We start from the raw sequence: 20,655 nt of genomic DNA on the forward strand, positions 1-20,655 counted from the left end.
TTTTTTTTTTTTACTCTTAAAATTCTCTTTAACTTTTGTTTTGGCAAGTTTGATTATAATATGTCTTGGTGACTTTCTTTTAAGGTCTACCTTATGTGCAGTTCAATAAGCATCTTGGATAGATATCTTCTCATCTTTCATGATATTAGGGAAGTTTTCTGCTAACAAATCTTCAACAATTCTCTCTGTATTTTCTGTTATCCCTCCCTATTCTGGTATTCCAATCACTAGTAGGTTATTTCTCTTGATAGAGTCCCACATGATTCTTAGGGTTTCTTCATTTTCAAAAATTCTTTTATCTGATTTTTCTTCAAATGCATTGGTGCCAAGTGTTTTATCTTCAGTCTCACTAATTCTGGCTTCTACTTGCTCAATTCTGCTCCTCTGACTTTCTATTGAGTTGTCTAATTCTGTAATTTTATTGTTAATCTTTTGAATTTCTTATTGCTGTCTCTGTATGGATTCTTGCAGCGTATTAAATTTTTCATTATATTCTTGAATAACCTTTTAATTTCTTCAACTGCTTTGTCTATGTGTTCCTTGGCTTGTTCTGTGTATTCCCTGATCTCCTTCCTGATGTCTTGAAAATTTCTGTATAGTAATCTTTTGTATTCTGCATCTCTTAATTATAGGAAGGCACTTTCATCCAGAAGATCTCTTGATTCTTTGTTTTGAGAGCTTGCTGAAGCAATCATGGTCTGCCTCTTTATGTGGTTTGATATTGACTGTTGTCTCTGAGCCATCTATAAGTTATTGTATTAGTTTATTTTATGTTTGCTTACTGTATCCTGGCTTCTTGTTTTGTTTTGATATACCCAAATATGTTGCTTGAGTGAGCTAGCTTGATTATTTTCACCTTTGAAGCTGTAATGTCCTGTCACCAATTGGCTAGAGCTGTTATCAGGTATATGAGTCTAGGAGTCCATTCACTTTTCTTGTATGGATTCAGCTCAGGTGTCCAGGTAGTTGGTCATCAAGTGTGTGGTACAGGCTCTGTCCTACAGTCTTAGAGGGGCAGGGATGATTGGTGTAGGTGCAAGTATTTGGTTGCAGCAGGGGGTCATGCTCTGAAAAAGGCAGGAGGCTGACAACTGTCCCTAGAGTGTCTGTGAGGAAAGTGCGTCCCTGTTCCCTAAAGCGTACAGGTGGGTGGATTCTGCAGACAGACCATGAGCACCCAATGCTTTTGGTTGTAAGGACTGGGAGGTACCAGTTGTCCTTGGCCACCTGTCGTGGGTAGTTGGGTGACGTGAGTGGAGCCACCAGTCCTTAGGCCCCTGATGTGGGTAGGTCAGGACCCTGTTTAATAAGCAGTGCAGTGTAAACATGAAACACCCACCTCTCCACCGCACAGCTGAAACAGCTGCAGTCTGCCAACAAGGGCCTATTCTCCTGAAGTAGGCCCGCACATGTCCATGCAGGAGGGAAAGGTATTCAAAGTCCATGGAGCATTTATGCCTGGACAGGAGCTGCTTCTGTCCTGAGCTCCCCAGGTTAGTGGAGCTGGCAGATTATCTTTTCCCTCAACAGTGAATTTATTCCTTCTCCAAGGGCAGGAAAATGACTCAGGATGCTCAGCAGACCTTATCTCAGTGAACTGCCAAACTTTTCGTTAGCAGCCATAGCATTTAACCACTATGCCATCAGGGTATGTCCTTAGACAAGACAATTAACCTTTATGAACCTCCAGCATCTCAACTATAAATGAGAAGTGTGGCTTAGGTATGTGTCATGGATTGAATTGTGTCCCCCCAATATGTGTCAACTTGGTTAGGCCGTAATTCCCTGTAGTGTGTGGTTGTCCTCCATTTTGTGATTGCAATTTTATGTTAAAGAGGATTAGGGTGGAATTCCACCCTTACTCAAGTCACATCCCTCATCCAATGTAAGGGGAGTTCCCTTGGGGTGTGGCCTGCACTACCTTTGATCTCCCAAAAGGATAAAAAGGAAAGGGAAGAGAGCGGGGGGAGCAGGGGGAGCGGGGGAGGGGGGACCTCATACCACCAAGAAGGCAGTGCCAGGAACAGAGGACGCTCTTTGGACCCAGGATCGCTGCTTGGAGAAGCTTCTAGTTTGGGGGAAGATTGATGAGAAGGCCGACAGAGAGAGACTGGAGCTGACACCCTGAATTTGAACTTTTAGCATACTTTAATTTGAAGAAATCAATTTCTCTTTGTTAAAGCCATTCACTTGTGGTATTTCTGTTACAGCAGCACTAAATGACTAAGACAGTATGTGAGGGCACTTTTAGCTCTCTAATTATTAAGTTCACAGGCCTCCTCTTGCTTGCTGGTACACTACTTGGGGTTCCTCAGAAGACACTTCTTTGCAGTCAAGTTGCCCAAATCAAGTTGGAATTCTCTTTTCCCAGCAGCATGTTGCAGGCTGTCGGCAGAGCCTTCATGAACATAATCACTTCACAGGCATCCTCCAGCTCCCATTAATCAGCCAGTCCTGTCACTTTAATTCAGCAGCACTCCGCCACTCACCTAAGTAATCACTCTGGCTTCTGCCCATGAATTCCTTTTATCCACTTTTGTTTATCACTGTTGACGCATTTTTTAATCAAAACAATTTAATATGCTAAATCTTCCTCAATTAGTAATGCATTAAAAATTAAAAGTACTTGAATGGAAACAGGCAGAAGAAGCCCTTGGCTTGGTGCTAAGTGCTAGTGCTTAAAGCATCACTTCCCCCAGGCACTTTCAGCTCAGGGGTTATTCAGAACTGATATTCACAGTCACAGACGGCTGCAGCTAAAAGGGGACTTGGAGGTGAACAAGTCCAACACCTTCTTTATATAAATGGAGAAACTGAGGCCCGCTGGGGTCACGGGGCTTGTCCAAATTCTTACAGGGAATCAGAATTTCTGGTTTTTAAGATTCTTTTGATGACAGGCGTTCACTAAAGAATTCAGTGGTGGTCGCCATGGAGCAGTACACTCTGACTCACGGCGAGCCCTCGTGTATCAGGGTAGAACTGTATTGCAAAGAGTTTCCAGTGGCTGATTTTTCAGAAGTAGATTGCCAGGACTTTTTCTGGGATGCCTCTGGGTAGACACAAACCTCCAACTTTCCTGTTAGCCAAACACATTAACTGCTTGCACCATACAGGGACCCCAAAGAACTCATGTTGTTGTTGTTAGGTGCTATAAGGTTGGTTCCAACTAACAGCAGCCCTATATACAATAGAAAGAAACACTGCTGAGTCATGCGCCATTCTCACAATCGTTGTTATGCTTAAGCTCATTGTTGCAGCCACTGTGTAAATCCATCTTGTTGAGAATCTTCCTCTTTTTCACTGATCCTATACTTCACTAAGCATGATGTCCTTCTCCAGGGACTGATTCCTCCTGAAAACATGTCCTAAGTATGTGAGATGTAGCCTCACTATACTTGCTTCCACAGAGCATTCTGGTTGTACTTCTTCCAAGACAGATTTGTTCATTCTTTTGGCAGTCCATGGTATATTCAATATTCTTCACCAACACCCAGTTCAAAGACATTAATTCTTCTTCAGCCTTCCTTATTCATCATCCAGATTTCGCATGCATATGAGATGGTTTAGGAAACCCTGGTGGCGTAGTGGTTAAGTGCTAAGGCTGCTAACCAAAGGGTTGGCAGTTCAAATCTGCCAGGTGCTCCTTGGAAACTCTATCAGGCAGTTCTACTCTGTCCTATAGGGTCTCTATGAGTTGGAATCGACTCGACAGCACTGGGTTTGGATTTTTTTGGGTTTTGATGAGATGCTTGAAAACACCATGGCTTGAGTCAGGAGCACCTTCATCCTCAAGCTGACATCTTTGCTTTTGAACACTTTAAAGAGGTCTTTTACACCAGATTTGTCCAATGCCATGTGTCTTTTGACTTCTTGACTGCTCCTTCCATGGGTGTTGATTGTGGATCCAATTAAAATGAAATCCTTGACAACTTCAACATTTTCTCCGTTTATCATGATGTTGCTTATTGGTCCAGTTGTGAGGTATTTTTTTTTTATGTTGAGGTGTAATCCATACTGAAGGCTGTAGTCTTTGATCTTCATCAGTAAGTGCTTCAAGTCCTCTTCACTTTCAGCAAGCAAGATTGTGTCATCTGCATAACGCAGGTTGTTAAATGAGACTTCTTCCAATCCTGATGCCACGTTTTTCTTCATACAGTCCAGCTTCTCAGATTATTTGCTTAGCATGCAGATTGAATAGGTATGGTGAAAGGATACAACCCTGACACGCAACTTTCCCTTCTTTAAACCACGCAGTGTCCCATTGTTCTGTTCGAATGACTGCCTCTTGATCTATGTACAGGTTTCTCATGAGCACAATTAAGTGTTCTGGAATTCTCATTCTTCACATGTTATCCATAACTTGTTATGATCCACATGGTAGAATGCCTTTGCATAGTCAATAAAACACAGGTAAACATCTTTCTGGTATTCTATGCTTTCAGCCAGGATCCATCTGACATCAGCAAGGATATCCCAGGTTCCACATCCGCTTCTGAATCCAGCTTGACTTTCTAGCAGTTCCCTGTTTATATAACGCTGCAGCCACTTTTGAATGATCTTCAGCAAAATTTTATTCTCATGTGATATTAATGATCCTGTTTGATAATTTCCACGTTTGATTGAATCACCTTTCTTGGGAATAGGCATAAATATGGGCCGTCTTCCAGTCTGTTGGCCAAGTAGCTGTCTTCCAAATGTCTCAGCCTAGAAAAGTGCACAATTCTAGTGCTGCATCCATTTGTTGAAACATTTCAGTTGGTATTCTGTCAATTCCTGGAGCCTTGTTTTTTGCGAGGCCCGTCAGTGCAGCTTGGACCTCTTCCTTTAGTACCATGGGTTCCTGATAATGTGTTACCTCCTGAAATGTTTGAATGTCAACCAATTGTTTTTGGTATGGTAACTCTGTATTTTCCTTTCATCTTCTTTTGATGCTTCCTGTGTAGTTTAATATTTTCCCTGTAGAATCCTTCAATATTGTAACTCAGGGCTTGAATTTTTTCTTCAGTTCTTTCAGCTTGAGAAATGCTGAACGTGTTCTTCCCTTTTGGTTTTCTATCTCTGTGTCTTTGGGCATCTCATTATAATACTTTACTTTGTCTTCTCCAGCTGCCCTTTGAAACCTTCTGTTCAGCTCTTTTACTTCATCATTTTTTCCTTTTGCTTTAGCTACTCGATATTCAAGAGCAAGTTTCAGAGTCTTTTCTGACATCCATTTTGGTCTTTTCTTTCTTTACTGTCTTTTTAATGACATCTTGCTTTCTTCATGTATGATGTCCTTGATGTCATTCCATGACTTATCTGGTCTTAGGTCATTAATGTTGAACATGTCAAATCTATTCTTGAGATGGTCTCTAAATTCGGATGGGATATACTTAACATACTTCGGCTCTCGTAGACTTGTTCTAATTTTCTTCAGCTTCAACTTGAACTTACATATGAGCAATTGATGGTCTGTTCTGCAGTCATCCCCTGGCATTGTTCTGCCTGATGATATTGAGCTTTTCCATGGCCGTTTTCCACAGATGCAGTTCCTTTGATTTTGTATTTCCTCTGGTAAGGTCCACATGTATAGTTGCCATTTATGTTGGTGAAAAAGGTATTTGCAAAATTCCATCATGTGATCTCCGCCATCATTTCTATCACCAACGCCATATTTTCCAGCTATCAATCCTTCTTCTTTGTTTCCAACTTTTGCATTCCAAACCAAACCTGTTGTTGTTGAGTTGATTCCAACTCATAGCGACCCTATGGGGCAGAGTAAAACTCTGGGGTTCCAAGGAGTGCTTGGTAGATTTGAACTGCTGACCTTTTGGTTAGCAGCCATAGCTCTTAACCACTATGCCACCAGGGTTTCCAGTCACCAGTAATTATCAATGTATCCTAATTGCATGTTTGTTCAATTTCAGACTGCAGAAGTTGGTAAAAAATCTTCAATTTCTTCATCTTTGGCCTTAGTGATTGGTGCATAAATTTGAATAATAGTCATATTAACTGGTCTTCCTTGTAGATGTATGGATATTATCCCATCACTGACAGCATTGTACTTCAGGATAGATCTTGAAATGTTCTTTTTGACGGTGAATGTAACACCATTCCTCTTCAGGTTGTCATTCCGGCATAGTATGATTGTCCGATTCAACATAGCCAATCCACTTCAGCTCACTAATGCCTAGGATATCAATGTTTATGTGTTCCATTTCATTTTTGACAATTTCCATTTTTCCTAGATTCATGCTTCGTACATTCCAGGTTCTGATTATTAATGGATGTTTGTAGTTGTTTCTTCTCATTTTGAGTCTTGCCACATCAGCAGATGGAGGTCCTGAAAGCTTGACCCCGTCCACGTCATTAAGGTTGACTCTACTTTGAGGGGAAACCCTGGTGGTGTAGTGGTTAAGTACTAATCTAAAGGTAGGCAGTTCAAATCCACCAGGTGCTCCTTGAAAACTCTGTCAGGCAGTTCTACTCTGTCCTATAGGGTTGCTATGAGTTGGAATTGACTCAATGGCAACGAGTTTGGTTTTGGTTTTTCTACTTTGAGGAGGCAGCTCTTCTCAGTCATCTTTTCTGTGCCTTCCAACCTGAGGGGCTCATCTTCTGGCACTATATCAGACAATGTTCCACTGCTATTCATAAGGCTTTTGATGACTAATTCTTTTCAGGAGTAGACTGCTGGGTCCTTCTTCCTCGTCTGTCTTAGTCTGGAAGCTCAGCTGAAACTTGTCTGTCATAGATGACCCTGCTGGTACTTGAATATTAGTAGTGTAGCTTCCAGGATAACAGCAACATGGAAGCCCCCACAGTACAACAAAATGACAGATGTGTGGGGGAAAGAACTCAGAGCATTCATTTATTCATTCTTTTTTTTTTTTTCCATCAATCATATAGTCTAAAAATACTTACAGAACTCCTACTTTATGACGGACAGTGTGCTGCTCTGTGGGCAACAAACTGGTGACTAAGACACAAGCCCTTAACCTCACAGAGTTTGCAGTTTAATGGGGTAAATGTTGATGCTCAACACTCTCTTGAAAAAAATAAATCTAATTCTTACCTTATTGAGTTACAGGTCTAACTTATTTTTCCTTTGTAGTTGCCAGAATATCACTGTGACTGATAATAATTCTCATCATCATGACTCGGCTCGACAGCAATGGGAACGGGAATAATAATTCTTTTATAATTGTAGTTAAATGTAATGATGTTTCAAAACACAAGTTAGATTATCACACTGAGTTAACTATCATCCAGGGGACTGCTTTAGCTACAGACAAAGTTGAACTCTATAGCATCGTTAATACTTTGCTGCCTTCTAGTTTTCTAGCCTCATCTTGTCAGGTAGACCTAGGATTGGAAACCCAGCTCTGTTTATTTAACAGCTATGTGATCAGGGAATATTGACTTTACTGCTTTGAGCATTATTTTTCTCATCTGCAAAATGCAGCTTCCTTGCCAGGTCCTCAGATATGGACAAACAGAGACAATTAATGTGGGACTGAGAGTTCTTGTGGGGTCAGAATGACAGGAGACTCTGCATGGTGATCTCTTCTTGTTCTACCAGGACTCCAGCCTCTGTGGGATACAAAGAGGGCTGGGGCAAAAAGGATTATGACCAATATGGTCATTCAGGCACAAACAAAGCACACTGGTAGCTTTGGAGAAAACCAAAAACCAAACCTGTTGCCGTCGAGTCAATTCCAACTCATAACGACCCTCTAGGACAGAGTAGAACTGCCCCATAGAGTTTCCAAGGAGTGCCTGGTGGAATTGAACTGCTGACCTTTTGGTCAGCAGCCATAGCTCTTAACAACTACCCCACCAGGGTTTCCGCATTGTAGCAAGAGGAGACTATTCTGATCCAAAAATGCTTCTTGCAGGAAATGACTTTGAATTGGAGCCTGAAGAACGAATAGGCTTTGGAAAGATGATGAAAAGGAAGGGAGATAAATGAACCAGCAATGGGGTCTATAATGGGCCAGGCACATGGGTGATGGAGTGAATGAGATATAATCATTGCCTTAAGGAGGCTAAGTGGAGAATGGGCAAGGAGAAAGGGGAACTAGATTTTTCAACATCTAATGTATGCAATACATATTCCTTCTAATTTCAAAAAATGTTTGGGTTGGAACCGTGTGGAAAAAAAAAAAATACTGAAGCTGGAGTGAAAACTTGAAATTTGGTTGTAGATCTGGTTGCATCATATCAACTGTCTTTTAACATCTTGGCATTTTGTTCTTCTCTATCTGATGCAGGCATTACCAGTGACGATGTCAAGAAATGCTTTGGAGGCTCCATAGGCATTGAAATTAATATTAGGAATCCTAAAGGAGGTCTAAAAGGAGGTCTATCAGGAGAAAATTGTAGAAGATTTGGAGCTGGCAAAACTGGTAAGTGTTTGGGTACCCCAAAAGAGAAGGCAGACTATCTCTTGGACCCCACAATCAGGGCTCTATTTTGGATCCGTCATGAGCTGAAATCTCCTTAGAAGTACTTCATATAGGATACCTTCCTAAATTTCAAGCACTAGACAAAGATCCAAATAAGAACTGGCATGAAAGGAGTATGTAGACAGAATTGAAAGTGGCTGTTGAAATGAAGGTTCATCAGGTTACAGTCCAGGGGGAGGAAACAGATCCACTGAGATAGGAGAATACGGTTATCCAAAGTCCAAGTTCAAAGAATAATTATTAGAGAAGGATTGTGTAAGAATGTTTTGTGATTTCCTGAACAAGTCAATCTGATGTGTTCATTCATCAAATATGCATTTAATGTTTGTTTTCAGGTGGGAGAAAAGAGGATACAAGAAAGAAGAGATTATAGTGTAGTAGGTGAGGTAGATTTTAAACAGGTATATAAGTTACTCCTATTGCATTAGGCTACTTATGGTTCAGTGCCTTAAGTCAAATTGCTTCCTCTCTCTGATAATAGGCTCTTTTGAGAAATACCCTCTCTGCATTTACATGGTAAACACTCACTTAACTTTTTAGACTACTGACCTTTCTTGCTGACCACCACCTATCCCAGTGTGTAACTGACCACTTCTTTCTCAGTGCCCCGGCTGAGCTCCACAGAGACATCTGTCATAGTACTTATAACATTTAATTGAACCTATTTGAAGCTCTGGTGGTGCAATGGTTAAGAACTTGGCTGCTAACCAGTTTGAAACCACCAGCTGCTCCTTGGAAATCCAATGGGGCAGTTCTACTCTGTCCTATAGGGTCGCTATGAGTCAAAATCTATTCAACGGTGAAAGGTTTTTTGTTTTTGTTTTTTAACTTGGCATAGAGCAGGCATTGAGTTGACATTTGAGAGATGAATGACTGAATGAATGAATGACCATCGATTTTCCCATTGTTTCACATGCCATGCACCAACTGCTGGACTGGGCTGTTCTCCCTGGGTCTACTCTACTCCAGAGGGTGGGTCTAAGTCTTGTTCCCTCTCTTCTGGCTTGTGTTGCTAGTTAACCAAGCAAGGTATAAGAATAGGAAGTAGATCTCAGAAAGGCACATAGACTTTGTTCCAAATTCCATTAGGGGAGCTTGTGAACCAGTCCTTTGGCTTTTTGGGAAATGATCTAATGCACACTTATCTTCTTGATGGCAGAAAGTGACAGGAAGAGCATGGCTGTGGAAGACATCATTTCTCGGGTCCGTGGTGGCAGTGCTGCCTTGAGTGGTGGCTTGACACACAGTGAGAGCATCATTACATACCGTTCCTGGGGGAGGTCTTTAAAGTATAATCCTACAGTTATCGATTTTAAGGTAAGTCTTTTCTCAGCTGAAGAAACTCCACGTCCATGAGGAGTGAAAGTGAAACAGACCAGATCATTTCATATTTCTTATTATGAGCCCATCAAAGAACAAGATTAAACGTTAACGGGACACTGAACCCATGGCCTTCCCTTCCCTGACTCTGCAGAGTGCATGACTTTTGACCTGGGCCAGAAGGGAGCTGGGATCAGAAACATAATAGCTAGTCAGTGGCTAGTTTTACTCTGGTAGTCTGGGATGTCTTCAGGGTAAGGCCACATTAAACAAATAATTTACATTTAGATATTTTATTTATATACTTCAAGGTATTTAAGTATGTATTTATTTCTGTTTTTTTTTTTTAAGTATATAAGAATATTTATATACTTTAAGAATCTAATTTGTTGAATCAGAGGTCAGCAAACTATTTCAGTAAAGGGCCAGGTGGTAAATATTTTAGGCTTTGTGGACCACATATAGCCTCTGTCACACATTCTCCTTCTTTTACTACCCTTTAAAAATGTAAAAACTATTCTTAGCTCAAAGGCCACACAAAACAAGCTATGGTGTAGTTTTGGCCCCCAGGCCATGGTTTGTTACCCTTGCTCAAAATTATCTTATCTCCTTATCACAATAAATATCTGGCACAGACTTTATTCTCCCCATTGAAAAGTTTAGGAAATTTAGGCTCTGAGAGATTAAGGGACTTAATCACATTGCTGTCATAATGTCAATGCCTGTATTCCAGATCTTTGGGCTTCAAACCCAGTTCTCAGATCCCTCTTTCCTAGCACTTCCTGAAAACAGTAATTGTCAACCAAGAGGTTTTGCCTCCAAGGAGACATTTTGGCAAAGTCTGGCAATATTTCCGGTTGTCGCAACTGGGAGGGCGCTACTGGCATCTAGTGGGTGCAGGCCAGAGATGCTGCTAAACATCCTGTAATGCGTAGAACAACCCTCATAACAAATAATTATCTGGCCCCATATGGTGCCAAGGTTGAGTAGCCCTACCTTGAATCACTAACCTCACAAAGAGAGTAAAATTGTATTCAAACTACAAATGAAGTGGATTGATCTATCAGTTGTCAAGCTACTTCTGTCGCTACGTAGGATAAAACCAAAAACTTGTTGCCACTGAGTCAATTCTGACTCATCGCAACCCTGTAGGACAGAGTAGAACTGCCCCATAGAGTTTCCAAGGAATGCCTGGTGGATTCGATCGAACTGCCGACATTTTGGTTAGCAGTCGCAGCACTTAAACACCACCAGGGTTTCCAAATATATAGAATAGTCCATTTAATTAAAGAAAAGTTGTATTTTGAACTTTTAATCAAAATATTGTGTGCCTATTTCTTCCCTACCCTTGTCTGTTTTTTTTCTATATGTATGTAAAATTCCAGGTATAGATAGCGTTCCTTCTCTTAAAGCATACACCAGCAGCTAAACGTATAAGTCTATTATAATACCCTTCTTTTTATGAAGAGAGAGGTCAGATGGGTTAACCTTGATTTCATTTCTTCTCCAATAAGTTAAGGGACCATTTTCACGCACCTGTGAATTCACATAGGGCCAGAAAAATTGCTATCATCAAGCTATTAGTGATTGGGGTAAAAACTGTAAAATTGATATCAGGAGTAATATATACACTTTCATAGACAAGAAGTGAACTATGTGTTTTCCTTGAACAAAACTTCCAAGGGGAAAACTGAGATTCTTCTTTTTGGAGAAAACTGAATCTTTTGGAAAAAGAGCCTAGGCTTTGGGGTAAGAAAGACACGGTTCGATTCATGGCACAAACACATTTTTGATGTTTGACTTTGGACAAGTTTTTTACTTTCTGAGCCTTGGTTTCCCACTCTCTAATATGGCATTAAGAGTACTCTAGTTCACAAGTTTGGGGAGAGAGGAGTGGGTATTTAGTAAATGTCAGTTGAGGAAACAGGTTCACAGATCTCTGCTGGCAAATGGCAGAGCTGAACTTGGTTCAAGTCAGACTGACCCTAACACCTACGATCTCTTCACAATCTACGTTGCCCTCTGAGAAGTTTGGACTTCATGTACCGAGCCACTGGCAGGTTATAGAGCAGGGAAGGGGCACAGCTAGAGCTGTTTTAAAAAGAGAATGCTCACAGGGATATGAAGGATGAATGGAAGGAGAGAGAGACTACCGGCAAGGAGACCACTTAGGGGGCTATTTGGAACCTGATGCTCAGAGTGAGAACAGTGTCTTATTCACTTGCAAACCCTAGAGTTTGGCAATGCTTATGTATAGCAGGGACTTAGGTTGAATTGGAAAGCCTGGTGGCGTAGTGGTTAAGAGTTTGGCTGCTAACCAAAAAGTCAGCAATTTTAATTCACCAGGAGCTCATTGGAAGACCTATGGGGCAGTTCTGCTCTGTCCTGTAGGGTCGCTATGAGTCAAAATTGACTCAACGGCAATGAACTTGGTTCGTTTGTTTGTTTTTTAGGTTAAATGAATGTGGAAGTCATATTATCTTATGTCATGACATAGTTTATGTTTGTAATGTTATATTATGTGTTATGTTATATTGTTTTATGTTATGTGTTATGATATATATTATTAAACCTGTACTGTAACCAGTTACCATCAAGTCGATTTTGACTAATAACGACCCTATAGGACAGAGTAGAACTGCCCCATAGAGTTTCCAAGGAATGCCTGGTGGATTCAAACTGCTGACCTTTTGGTTAGCAGCCGTAGCTCTTAACCACTACACCACCAGGCATATTGTGAGTTACAATATATTATATGACATGTTATATTATGTTATGTGCTATATAATATTTTTATGTTATCTTGTTATGTTATGCAATGAATTATGTTATGATGTTATGTTATGCTTTCTATGTTATGTTGTTACATCATATCACTTGCCATCTCTGAATCTGTTTCCTCATCTGTAAAATGTTGACAAGGCAATTGACAATATCTTTTCAAGCTCTAACATTTTAAGTTTATTTTACTCCACCTCTCTCCCCTCCTCAACTCCCCAGCAGCCCTCCCCAAGGAGTGCTCCCTTCCCTATTCCTGAGGGTTCTGGGAGGCGGAAGTGAGTCATGGGGAACAGAGTGCTGAGTGTCAAAGGGAAATTGCCCAACCGTCATGGCCCTCTGTAGAAGTAAGAGTCATTTTTACTCAGGGCTACAGGGCAGCACACTCTGCACTGAATTCCTATCAGTGGAGACCAAATTTCCTGAACTTCCAGTAAGTCATCTTCTCGCCTTTGCTGGGGGCCCCTGACAGTCCTGACTTTACCTGCCTGCTGACTTCAGCTGCAGCCACTGACCACAGTCCACGGTCTGTTTGCCACAGGTCTTCTGTACACATTTCCAGGAACCCATTCAAGGCTACTGTGAGTGCCCTCTGTTAACTTGTTTGCAGAGAAGTGAAAATCCCCCAGTGTGGCTCATTCCTAGCACTGACTTGCTCTGTGACCTTGGCTAATCATTCCCTATTGCTGGGTCCAAAGTTCCTCTTCTGCAAAGTGAGAGATCTGGAGAAGACTGTTCATTTTATGATTGTGTGTTAAAATGTGTAGGGTTGTAAGTGTGCTGAAAATAACCATATGTAAATGCAATTTGAAAAACATAGGCTTTTTTTTTTACTTCATCCATCTTGCTAGTAAAAAAGAATGTTGTATATAGTGCTTCTCTTTTGCAATGGTATCTCACATTCATTACTTTTTTCAATCCTCATAAGAATTCTAGAAAGTGGGTATCATTTCCTTTTCGTAGATGACAAGGTTCAGGCATAGACAGGAGCAGTTAACAGTCCCAAGTCACACAGCCAGGAAGTGACAGGCATTTATTTAGTGTTACTCATGACAAGCACTATGCTAAGAACTTTCCCACATAAAAACCATTTGCCACCTTGACTCTGACTCATGGTAGACCCCAGCTGTGTCAGTATAACTGTGCTCCACAGGGTTTCCAACGGCTGATTTTTTTCAGAAGATCAGGAGGGCTTTCTTCCAAGGCCCCTCGGGTGGACTTGAGCCTCCAACCTTTCAGTTAGCAGTCAAACGTGTTGACCGTTTGCACCACCCACGGACTCTTCTTCCCATATATCATCTCCTCTAATCCTCACAATAAACTCACAGGGTGGGCTGACTGTTCTCACTCTACAGATGAAGGAAGGGAGGCTCAGTGTATAAGGGACCTGCCAAAGATAGCACAGCTGGGAAATGGAGCTGGGATTTGAAGTCAGGTTTTCTGGCTCTGGAATCAATGCTCTTTCTATCACATCTGCTACTTCTCAACCAGGGCAATTTTCCCTCCCAGGGAACATTTGGCAATATTTGGAAGCAGTTTTGGTTGTCATAACTGAGAGGCTGCTGGTGGCATCTAGTGGATAGAGGCCAGGGGTGCACAGGATAAACCCCCTCCTTCCTCCCAAAGAATTATTCAGCCCAAAATATCAACAGTGCAAAGGCTGAGAAACCCTGGACTACAATTAGGCCTGGAATGGGTTGCCTGAAACGTGAATGACCCCCATACCCACACAACGCCCACGCCTCTACCGTTAGAGGAAGCGCTCAGCAACAGCAATACAACTACCTGTCAAGGACTTTATTAATTCCTAAATTGAGGGTTGACAATCTTGAAACACACACACACACACACACACACACACACACTAATGGTTTATATTCTTCCTGCTTCCTGTAAATGTTGGAAGGAGCCAATGAGTTGCCACAGCATCTAAACTCTCCTCCTACTCTGAGATCTGGAAAAGCACAGGTTTTAGAGTTTAGTAGGCCCATGTTCAGAGTGGCTTATGCACTTAATAACTATGTGATCCTAACTAGTCAGGCAAGTTATCTGAGCCTCCATTTCTTAATTTGTAAACTGGAGAGTTTAGTACCTACCTCACAGAGTCACAGAGAGGATCCATGCAGGGTCATAAAGCTGGGTGACTGGCTTTGTGCCTGGCATTAGCAGGCCTTCAAGAAGCTTGGTGGCCAGCTCTTGGACTCTGGGAAGGAGGACAGAGTCTAGGGAGATCGCCTGTGGGTTTTTTTTTTTTTGTGCTCACAGGTACAGCCCATCTATGAGTTGCTGCGGCACACGAACCTGGGTCCCCAAGAGGCCAAATCTCAGAACCTGCGCCGAGCCTTGGACCAGTACCTGCTAGAGTTCAATGCCTGCCGCTGTGGGCCGTGCTTCAATAATGGGGAGCCCATCCTTGAGGGCACCCACTGCAGGTGTCAGTGCCCCCTGGGTCGTCGGGGCCCCGCCTGTGAGCAAATGGAGCTAGAGGGTAAGACCCATGAATCCTCTCAGGTTCAAACCTGCCCCAGCTCAAAGGGGAAAGGTACAGAAAGAACTTTGGTATTCTCGGTCTTTCCTTACTGTGCTTCTCACCCACTACCCTGGGAGCCTGTACTCTGAGCCCTACCAGTGACCCCCATATTTGATGGTTCTGATATGTTCTCTCAGCCATCAAATCCCTCTCTTAGATGGGAACTGTTTCTCACCAAGTTTTATATGGCCAATAGGACTTATTTCTGGAGGAATAATTAAGTGTTATTATAGTGTAAAGGATTATAAGTAAAAGCAAAGTTGGGGCAAGTAAGGTTTAATCACATATAGCTGCAGAATGAACCAACTGGCACCAGGGAAGACAGTTGTCTTAAAAAGTCATCCCTTGCAGATAAAGAGTCTGGGACCTGGATGTGAATCCCAGCTATATTACTAACTCATTGAGAGACTCTGGATCGTCACTCTTTCTTTCTGGGCTCAGTTTTCTCCTCTAAGTTTTCTTTGTGCTCCAAGAATCTCAATGCAGTTCCCAACCCCTAAGCTTCCAGTTTTTTAGGCATACAAAGCTATTTGTATTCCACATATATTCCATTACATGAAATGATGGAAAAACATATGAGCTACCCAATTAAAAAAAAAAAATTTTTTTTTTTACCCAATAAACATATGAATTAATTTCAATTGACTGCCACAATGAGGAAAATTGAAAGAAGGAAAGAGAAAAAAAGAAAGCAAAGCAAACAAAGCAAAGCTTTAATGGGTAAATCTAAAGTTCCTTTGCTTGAGTCCATAAAACAAACTACTGAAGCACAGGTAGCTGGCGTGGGAGGCATGTGTTATTAAACAGATCAAGTGTTTAGTGATAGCTCACGCAGTGGGAATCAACAGTGTAATATGGACACCCCAAAGTGAAGGGCTAGAATAACAGAAATAAAAAACCTAGAACAAGATTATTCTCTGACATATTAGGAATGTTGGTCCTGGTGCCATACTTCATCAGACATTGGCAAACAGAAGTGGGCAACCAAGGGAAGCTGAAAAACTCAAACCTATGTCTTAAGAGAAAGAGCTGGAAGCATTAGGAATTTTTGGCATGGGAAAGAGAGAACTCAGAAGGGACAAGTCCAACATGAACTACCATATGGACAGGGATGTGATTTGTTTTGCGTGGCCACTGAGATTAAGTCATAGAACCAATGGAGAGAAACTATAGGAAAGGGATTTTGGCTTAGTGGGAAAAGACTTTCTTCCGTACTATAATGCGAGGAGGGAAGGGGCTAGATGACCACTTGCCAGGAAGCTGTATAAGATATTCATTCATCCAGTAGATGGTTGAGTAAGATGGTTCCAAGGTCCTATCCACCCAGAATCTCTGAGTCTATGACCTAAACCAGAGGAAGATAAGATGACGAACACTTGTTAGTTTGAAGCTTAAAATCTTTAAATCATAGATTCCAATTTCTTTAGGATTCAAGGGAGATCTCCACTAGCAGGCCTGGCCTAAAATGAGATGGCAATAGTTATTATCTCCTTATTGGGAGAGCAGTTCCAAGTGAGAGACAGGATAGCAGAGCATTGGTATCAAACAGGCCTTTAAATCTCAATTCTGCCAATTTTCATCATGGGCATACCCTATAAAATGGGGATGATATCATTACCTTCCTCACAGGATTCTATTGATGATTAAACTAGCTAACGTATGTGGCAAGATCTGTTATAGCACACAAGAGGAAGAGATTCCTCCATAAGGAATGTTCCATTGGTAGATACTCTGCCTTGGGTTGGCACTTTGTCTAAATTCCTCCTTGCTGGTCAAAGGAAGTGCAAGTTGGATCTCAACAAGCTTCCTGATATCCTGTAGGGGACTTCCGATAGGGGTGAGCCAAGAAGGTAGGTCACAACCAGAGTCCTTATGAAGGAGAATTCATTGAGTCCTTATAAAGGAGGATGCTGAGAATGAATACTAAGAAGTTCAACTACCAGGACAAAGCCTGGAACGTGCTGTCCTGTGAACTGGAAAAAGGCACTTCCCTGAAGGTGGATGAATTGCAGAAAAAATCCACTCGGAGCTTACACAGCCCAGTGCTAAGGCCCAGAGCTTCCCCCATCAGCCAGACATCCCTGCCAAAAGGAACAAAGGTCCCTGAGCAGAAATAACAACTAACCCTAATTCTATGCCAGGCACTGTTTCAACACTTCATGTATATGAACTCATTTCTTCCCTTATGAGGTAAATACTATTAAAAACTATTACCTCCATTTTACAGATAACATAGCTGGAGCAGGAAGGTTAGGTGACTTGCTTAAGGTCCTCTAGCTGTGGAGGAGGAGATCTGGGATTTGGACCCAGAGCATCTGTTATCAGTACCCAAGCTCTTAACCATTGCGTTCTACTGATTCACATTCTAGTCTAGACAAGAGTCATGAAAAGTTCGGCAATCAGAGTAGAGAGTCTAAGACAATTGCAGTGACTATCATTTTGGGCAGTGGGGAAGGGTTACCAGTTCACAGTTGGTGGTTATTGGTTCAGCCTGACTTAAAGGGAGTGAGAAGGAGTATGTTCCCAGTTCATGGTTACTAGCTTGACCTGTCTTAAAGGGACAGATGTGAGTCCTGCCTGGATAATTATAACTAGGAAGTCCTCAGAATGAGGACTTGCTTGGATTCCCATCCACATAACACAGAAACAGAGAGAACAGGGGGTGTGGGCTACCTAGAAATGCCTCTTCAGTGGTTCAATGAAAGGCTCAGTGGTGGCCATGCTGAGTTACATACACACATGGGGGGCATTGGAGAATGGGGGGGATGTTAGTGATAGCAGGGCAAGGGCAGGGGACAGAGAACTGGGCCCTCCTTCTTGCAGCCCCATTTCTCTTGCAAGATTGCATTCAGGCAGCAGCAGGCAGCTCACATCATTCCAGTCAACTTGCTCTAGGGGGGCTGTGGACAGCAGGTGGCTTTGGGGCTATCACATTGAACTTTTAGTCTGACAGGAGATCATGTTGGCAAAAAAATCTAAGACTGAGGAGTTAGTCAGCCACCATGAGGACCCATTAACGTGAGTCCTCAGGGATTTTCTCAGCAAACCTTTGCCTATGGGGACCAGAGACACAGAGGTAGGAGAAATAAAGACAGAGAACCCTGCTGTGGCTGCCCCATCAGGGAGTATCATTATAAAGCTGGAAGGGGCTTGGAGATGACGTAATCCAATGATACTAACACTGTGATCTAAGAAGCCTAGAGGTCTCAAGGACCGCCTCAGGGGATGGGACAAGATTGATAAGCACCCCGTCTTCAAATAGAACAGCTCCACTTTCATCTGACTTCAATGTTGGGGTCCATGTAGGATTTCATTTGGGAAAAAAAAATTGTGATAAAAAACAATAATGAAAAAACTATCGAATTAGTCCATCTTTCTCATTTTATAGTGGGAAAACTTGGGCTCAGCTAGGAGATGGGCTTGCAGAACATCACAGAACGTGGAGGAGGCAGCAGCCCAAGCTTAGGGGATATATGAGCTGGATTCCAGAGACATTCCACAGTCACCGTTTGTATCCTCACCTTCTAATACCATGTGTAGAGAATCTCTCACCATGGCCCCTTATCGGAGTCTGTGGTGGCGGGGGGAGTTCAATTTGTAAACCTTCATTCAAATGCCCACTAAGTCTCTCCACGGAGGTGTCTGTTCAACCTCAGCCAGGCCAGGCTCCCTGCTCTTTACACCCTCCAATGGCTCTGTGTCATTCTCCCCAGGGGGCTGCTTCCCTGCTTTACTCTGCTATCCATCTTCCTTGGAAACACAGATTCCAATTTTATGAAATAGGATCCCAGTGGCCTCTTCTCACTCCATCCAGAGTTTCAAATTAAGTGCAAAGCAGCGAGCACAGGGGTCTCGGTTGGCTACACCAAGGCGGTTCCCCAAGGAGGGATTGCAGATTACTCTAGGGCAATGCAATGGCTTCCCTCCTTACAGTCCAAGACGGTCCTTGTACGTTAACCCCCACTCCCTTATAGCCCACCCTCCTCCCCCACCTTTTTGTATGCTAACTTCCTCCTTCCCTGGGAAATTATCTCTGCAGGAGCCAAAGCGGATGGTAGGTGGAGTTGCTGGAGCTCCTGGTCTTCGTGCAGAGCAGGCACCCGGGAAAGGAGGAGGGAGTGCAACAACCCTGCACCAAAGAATGGAGGTGCCACGTGTCCAGGGTGGAAAATGCAGACCCAGGCTTGCTGAGGGCCTCTGGGTACAGGCCAGGACAAATGCAGCAGATGTCAACAAATTCAGTGGCTACTGGTTAAAGACCTCTTTTGGCTGAGAGAACATACAAATCAACAGATCTTTTACTGTGTCCCCTCTGCTCCCAGGCCTAACACCAGGCCGTGTGACCTACAGTCAACTGTTCCATCACTCACAAAACTCAGCCATTCATTCAACAATTAAGTGTTAAGTGTTAACTTGTCCTGCTCTTGGTACTTTGGAGCAACCAAAAGAAGTGAGGAGAAAACTCAATCCATGTCTTAGGAAAATTGATAGTCTGTTAGAGGGCAAAGCGGGCACACACTCTTGAAACAATGCCCAATAAAACAAAATATGATGAGAATCATCTTAGTTCTTTGATATCAACAGTATTTGTTCATTCATAGAGCCACTATTAATCGGTAGAATAAGACCAACCCAAACCAAACCCATTGCTGGCAAGTCAATTCAGACTCATAGCACCCCCATAAGAGAGTAAAACTGACCCAACAGGGTTTCCAAGGCTGTAATCTTTATGGAAGCAGATTGCTGCATCTTTTCCCCATGGACTGGCTAGTGGGTTCAAACCACTGACCCTGTGGTTAACAGCCAAGTGCTTAACCCCTGTACCACCAGGGCTCCTAGAATAAGACAGACACATTGAAATAATAGTAATAAAATAAAGATTGAATTTAGTTCCTTCTATTTTCCTTCATTTGGACTCAACATCTTCTTCTATTCTTTGTATTGATCTCTCCTGTTAGCTTCAGTTCTTAACTCAAACATCACATTTTTCTCATTTTTTTTTTCACGGCACTCTGTACTTTCCCTTCCTTGCAGTTTTCATAATTAGTAATTATATGTTTAGTCCCATATTTCTTGTGATTGTCTCAATAGACAGTAATCAAGAAGGCAGGAATCAGGTGTGTTTTGTTCAGCACTGTATACCCAGAGGCCAACACCGTGTATCCAATATGGTAAGGAACCTACGAAGCAGTGGTTAATTAAGTAAGTGAATGAATTCAAAAGTCAGCTCAAAAATTCAAAGTACATGTTGGTCGACCTCCCAGAATGGAGAGTGGATTTGGAGGAGCCAACCAAAAATAATTGGTGCACCTTCCCTGACCCACCCACTGGTCAATGAAATGCACTCCAGTCATGCCTCAAATAGTGACCATGTGGACCAGAGTAGAGCTGTGCTCCATAGGTTTTTTCAATGGCTGATTTTTTGGAAGTAGATCAGTAGGCCTTTCTTTCAAGGTGCCTCTGGGTGGACTCAAACCTCCAACCTTTTGGTTCACAGCCGAGCACATTAACCATTTTCAGCACCCAGGGATTCGTGAATTATTAGTATCACCCTTAGTATTATTATTATCATTGCTTTTA

General features: G+C 42.3%; 1 protein-coding gene across 1 annotated transcript in view; it reads left to right on the top strand.

Moving 5' to 3' along the window:
* C8A (complement C8 alpha chain) overlaps positions 1 to 19,266 on the top strand; it is a 79,383-nt gene extending 60,117 nt beyond the window's left edge. The window contains exons 8-11 of the mRNA XM_049875968.1: positions 8,253 to 8,387; positions 9,607 to 9,764; positions 14,811 to 15,033; positions 19,115 to 19,266. Coding sequence (XP_049731925.1) covers positions 8,253 to 8,387; positions 9,607 to 9,764; positions 14,811 to 15,033; positions 19,115 to 19,266 — 668 coding nt within the window. The remainder of the gene's footprint in view (positions 1 to 8,252; positions 8,388 to 9,606; positions 9,765 to 14,810; positions 15,034 to 19,114) is intronic.
* Positions 19,267 to 20,655: the final 1,389 nt, after the last annotated feature.

Source organism: Elephas maximus, chromosome 3 (assembly GCF_024166365.1).
Source record: "Elephas maximus indicus isolate mEleMax1 chromosome 3, mEleMax1 primary haplotype, whole genome shotgun sequence".
Taxonomy (NCBI): domain Eukaryota; kingdom Metazoa; phylum Chordata; class Mammalia; order Proboscidea; family Elephantidae; genus Elephas; species Elephas maximus.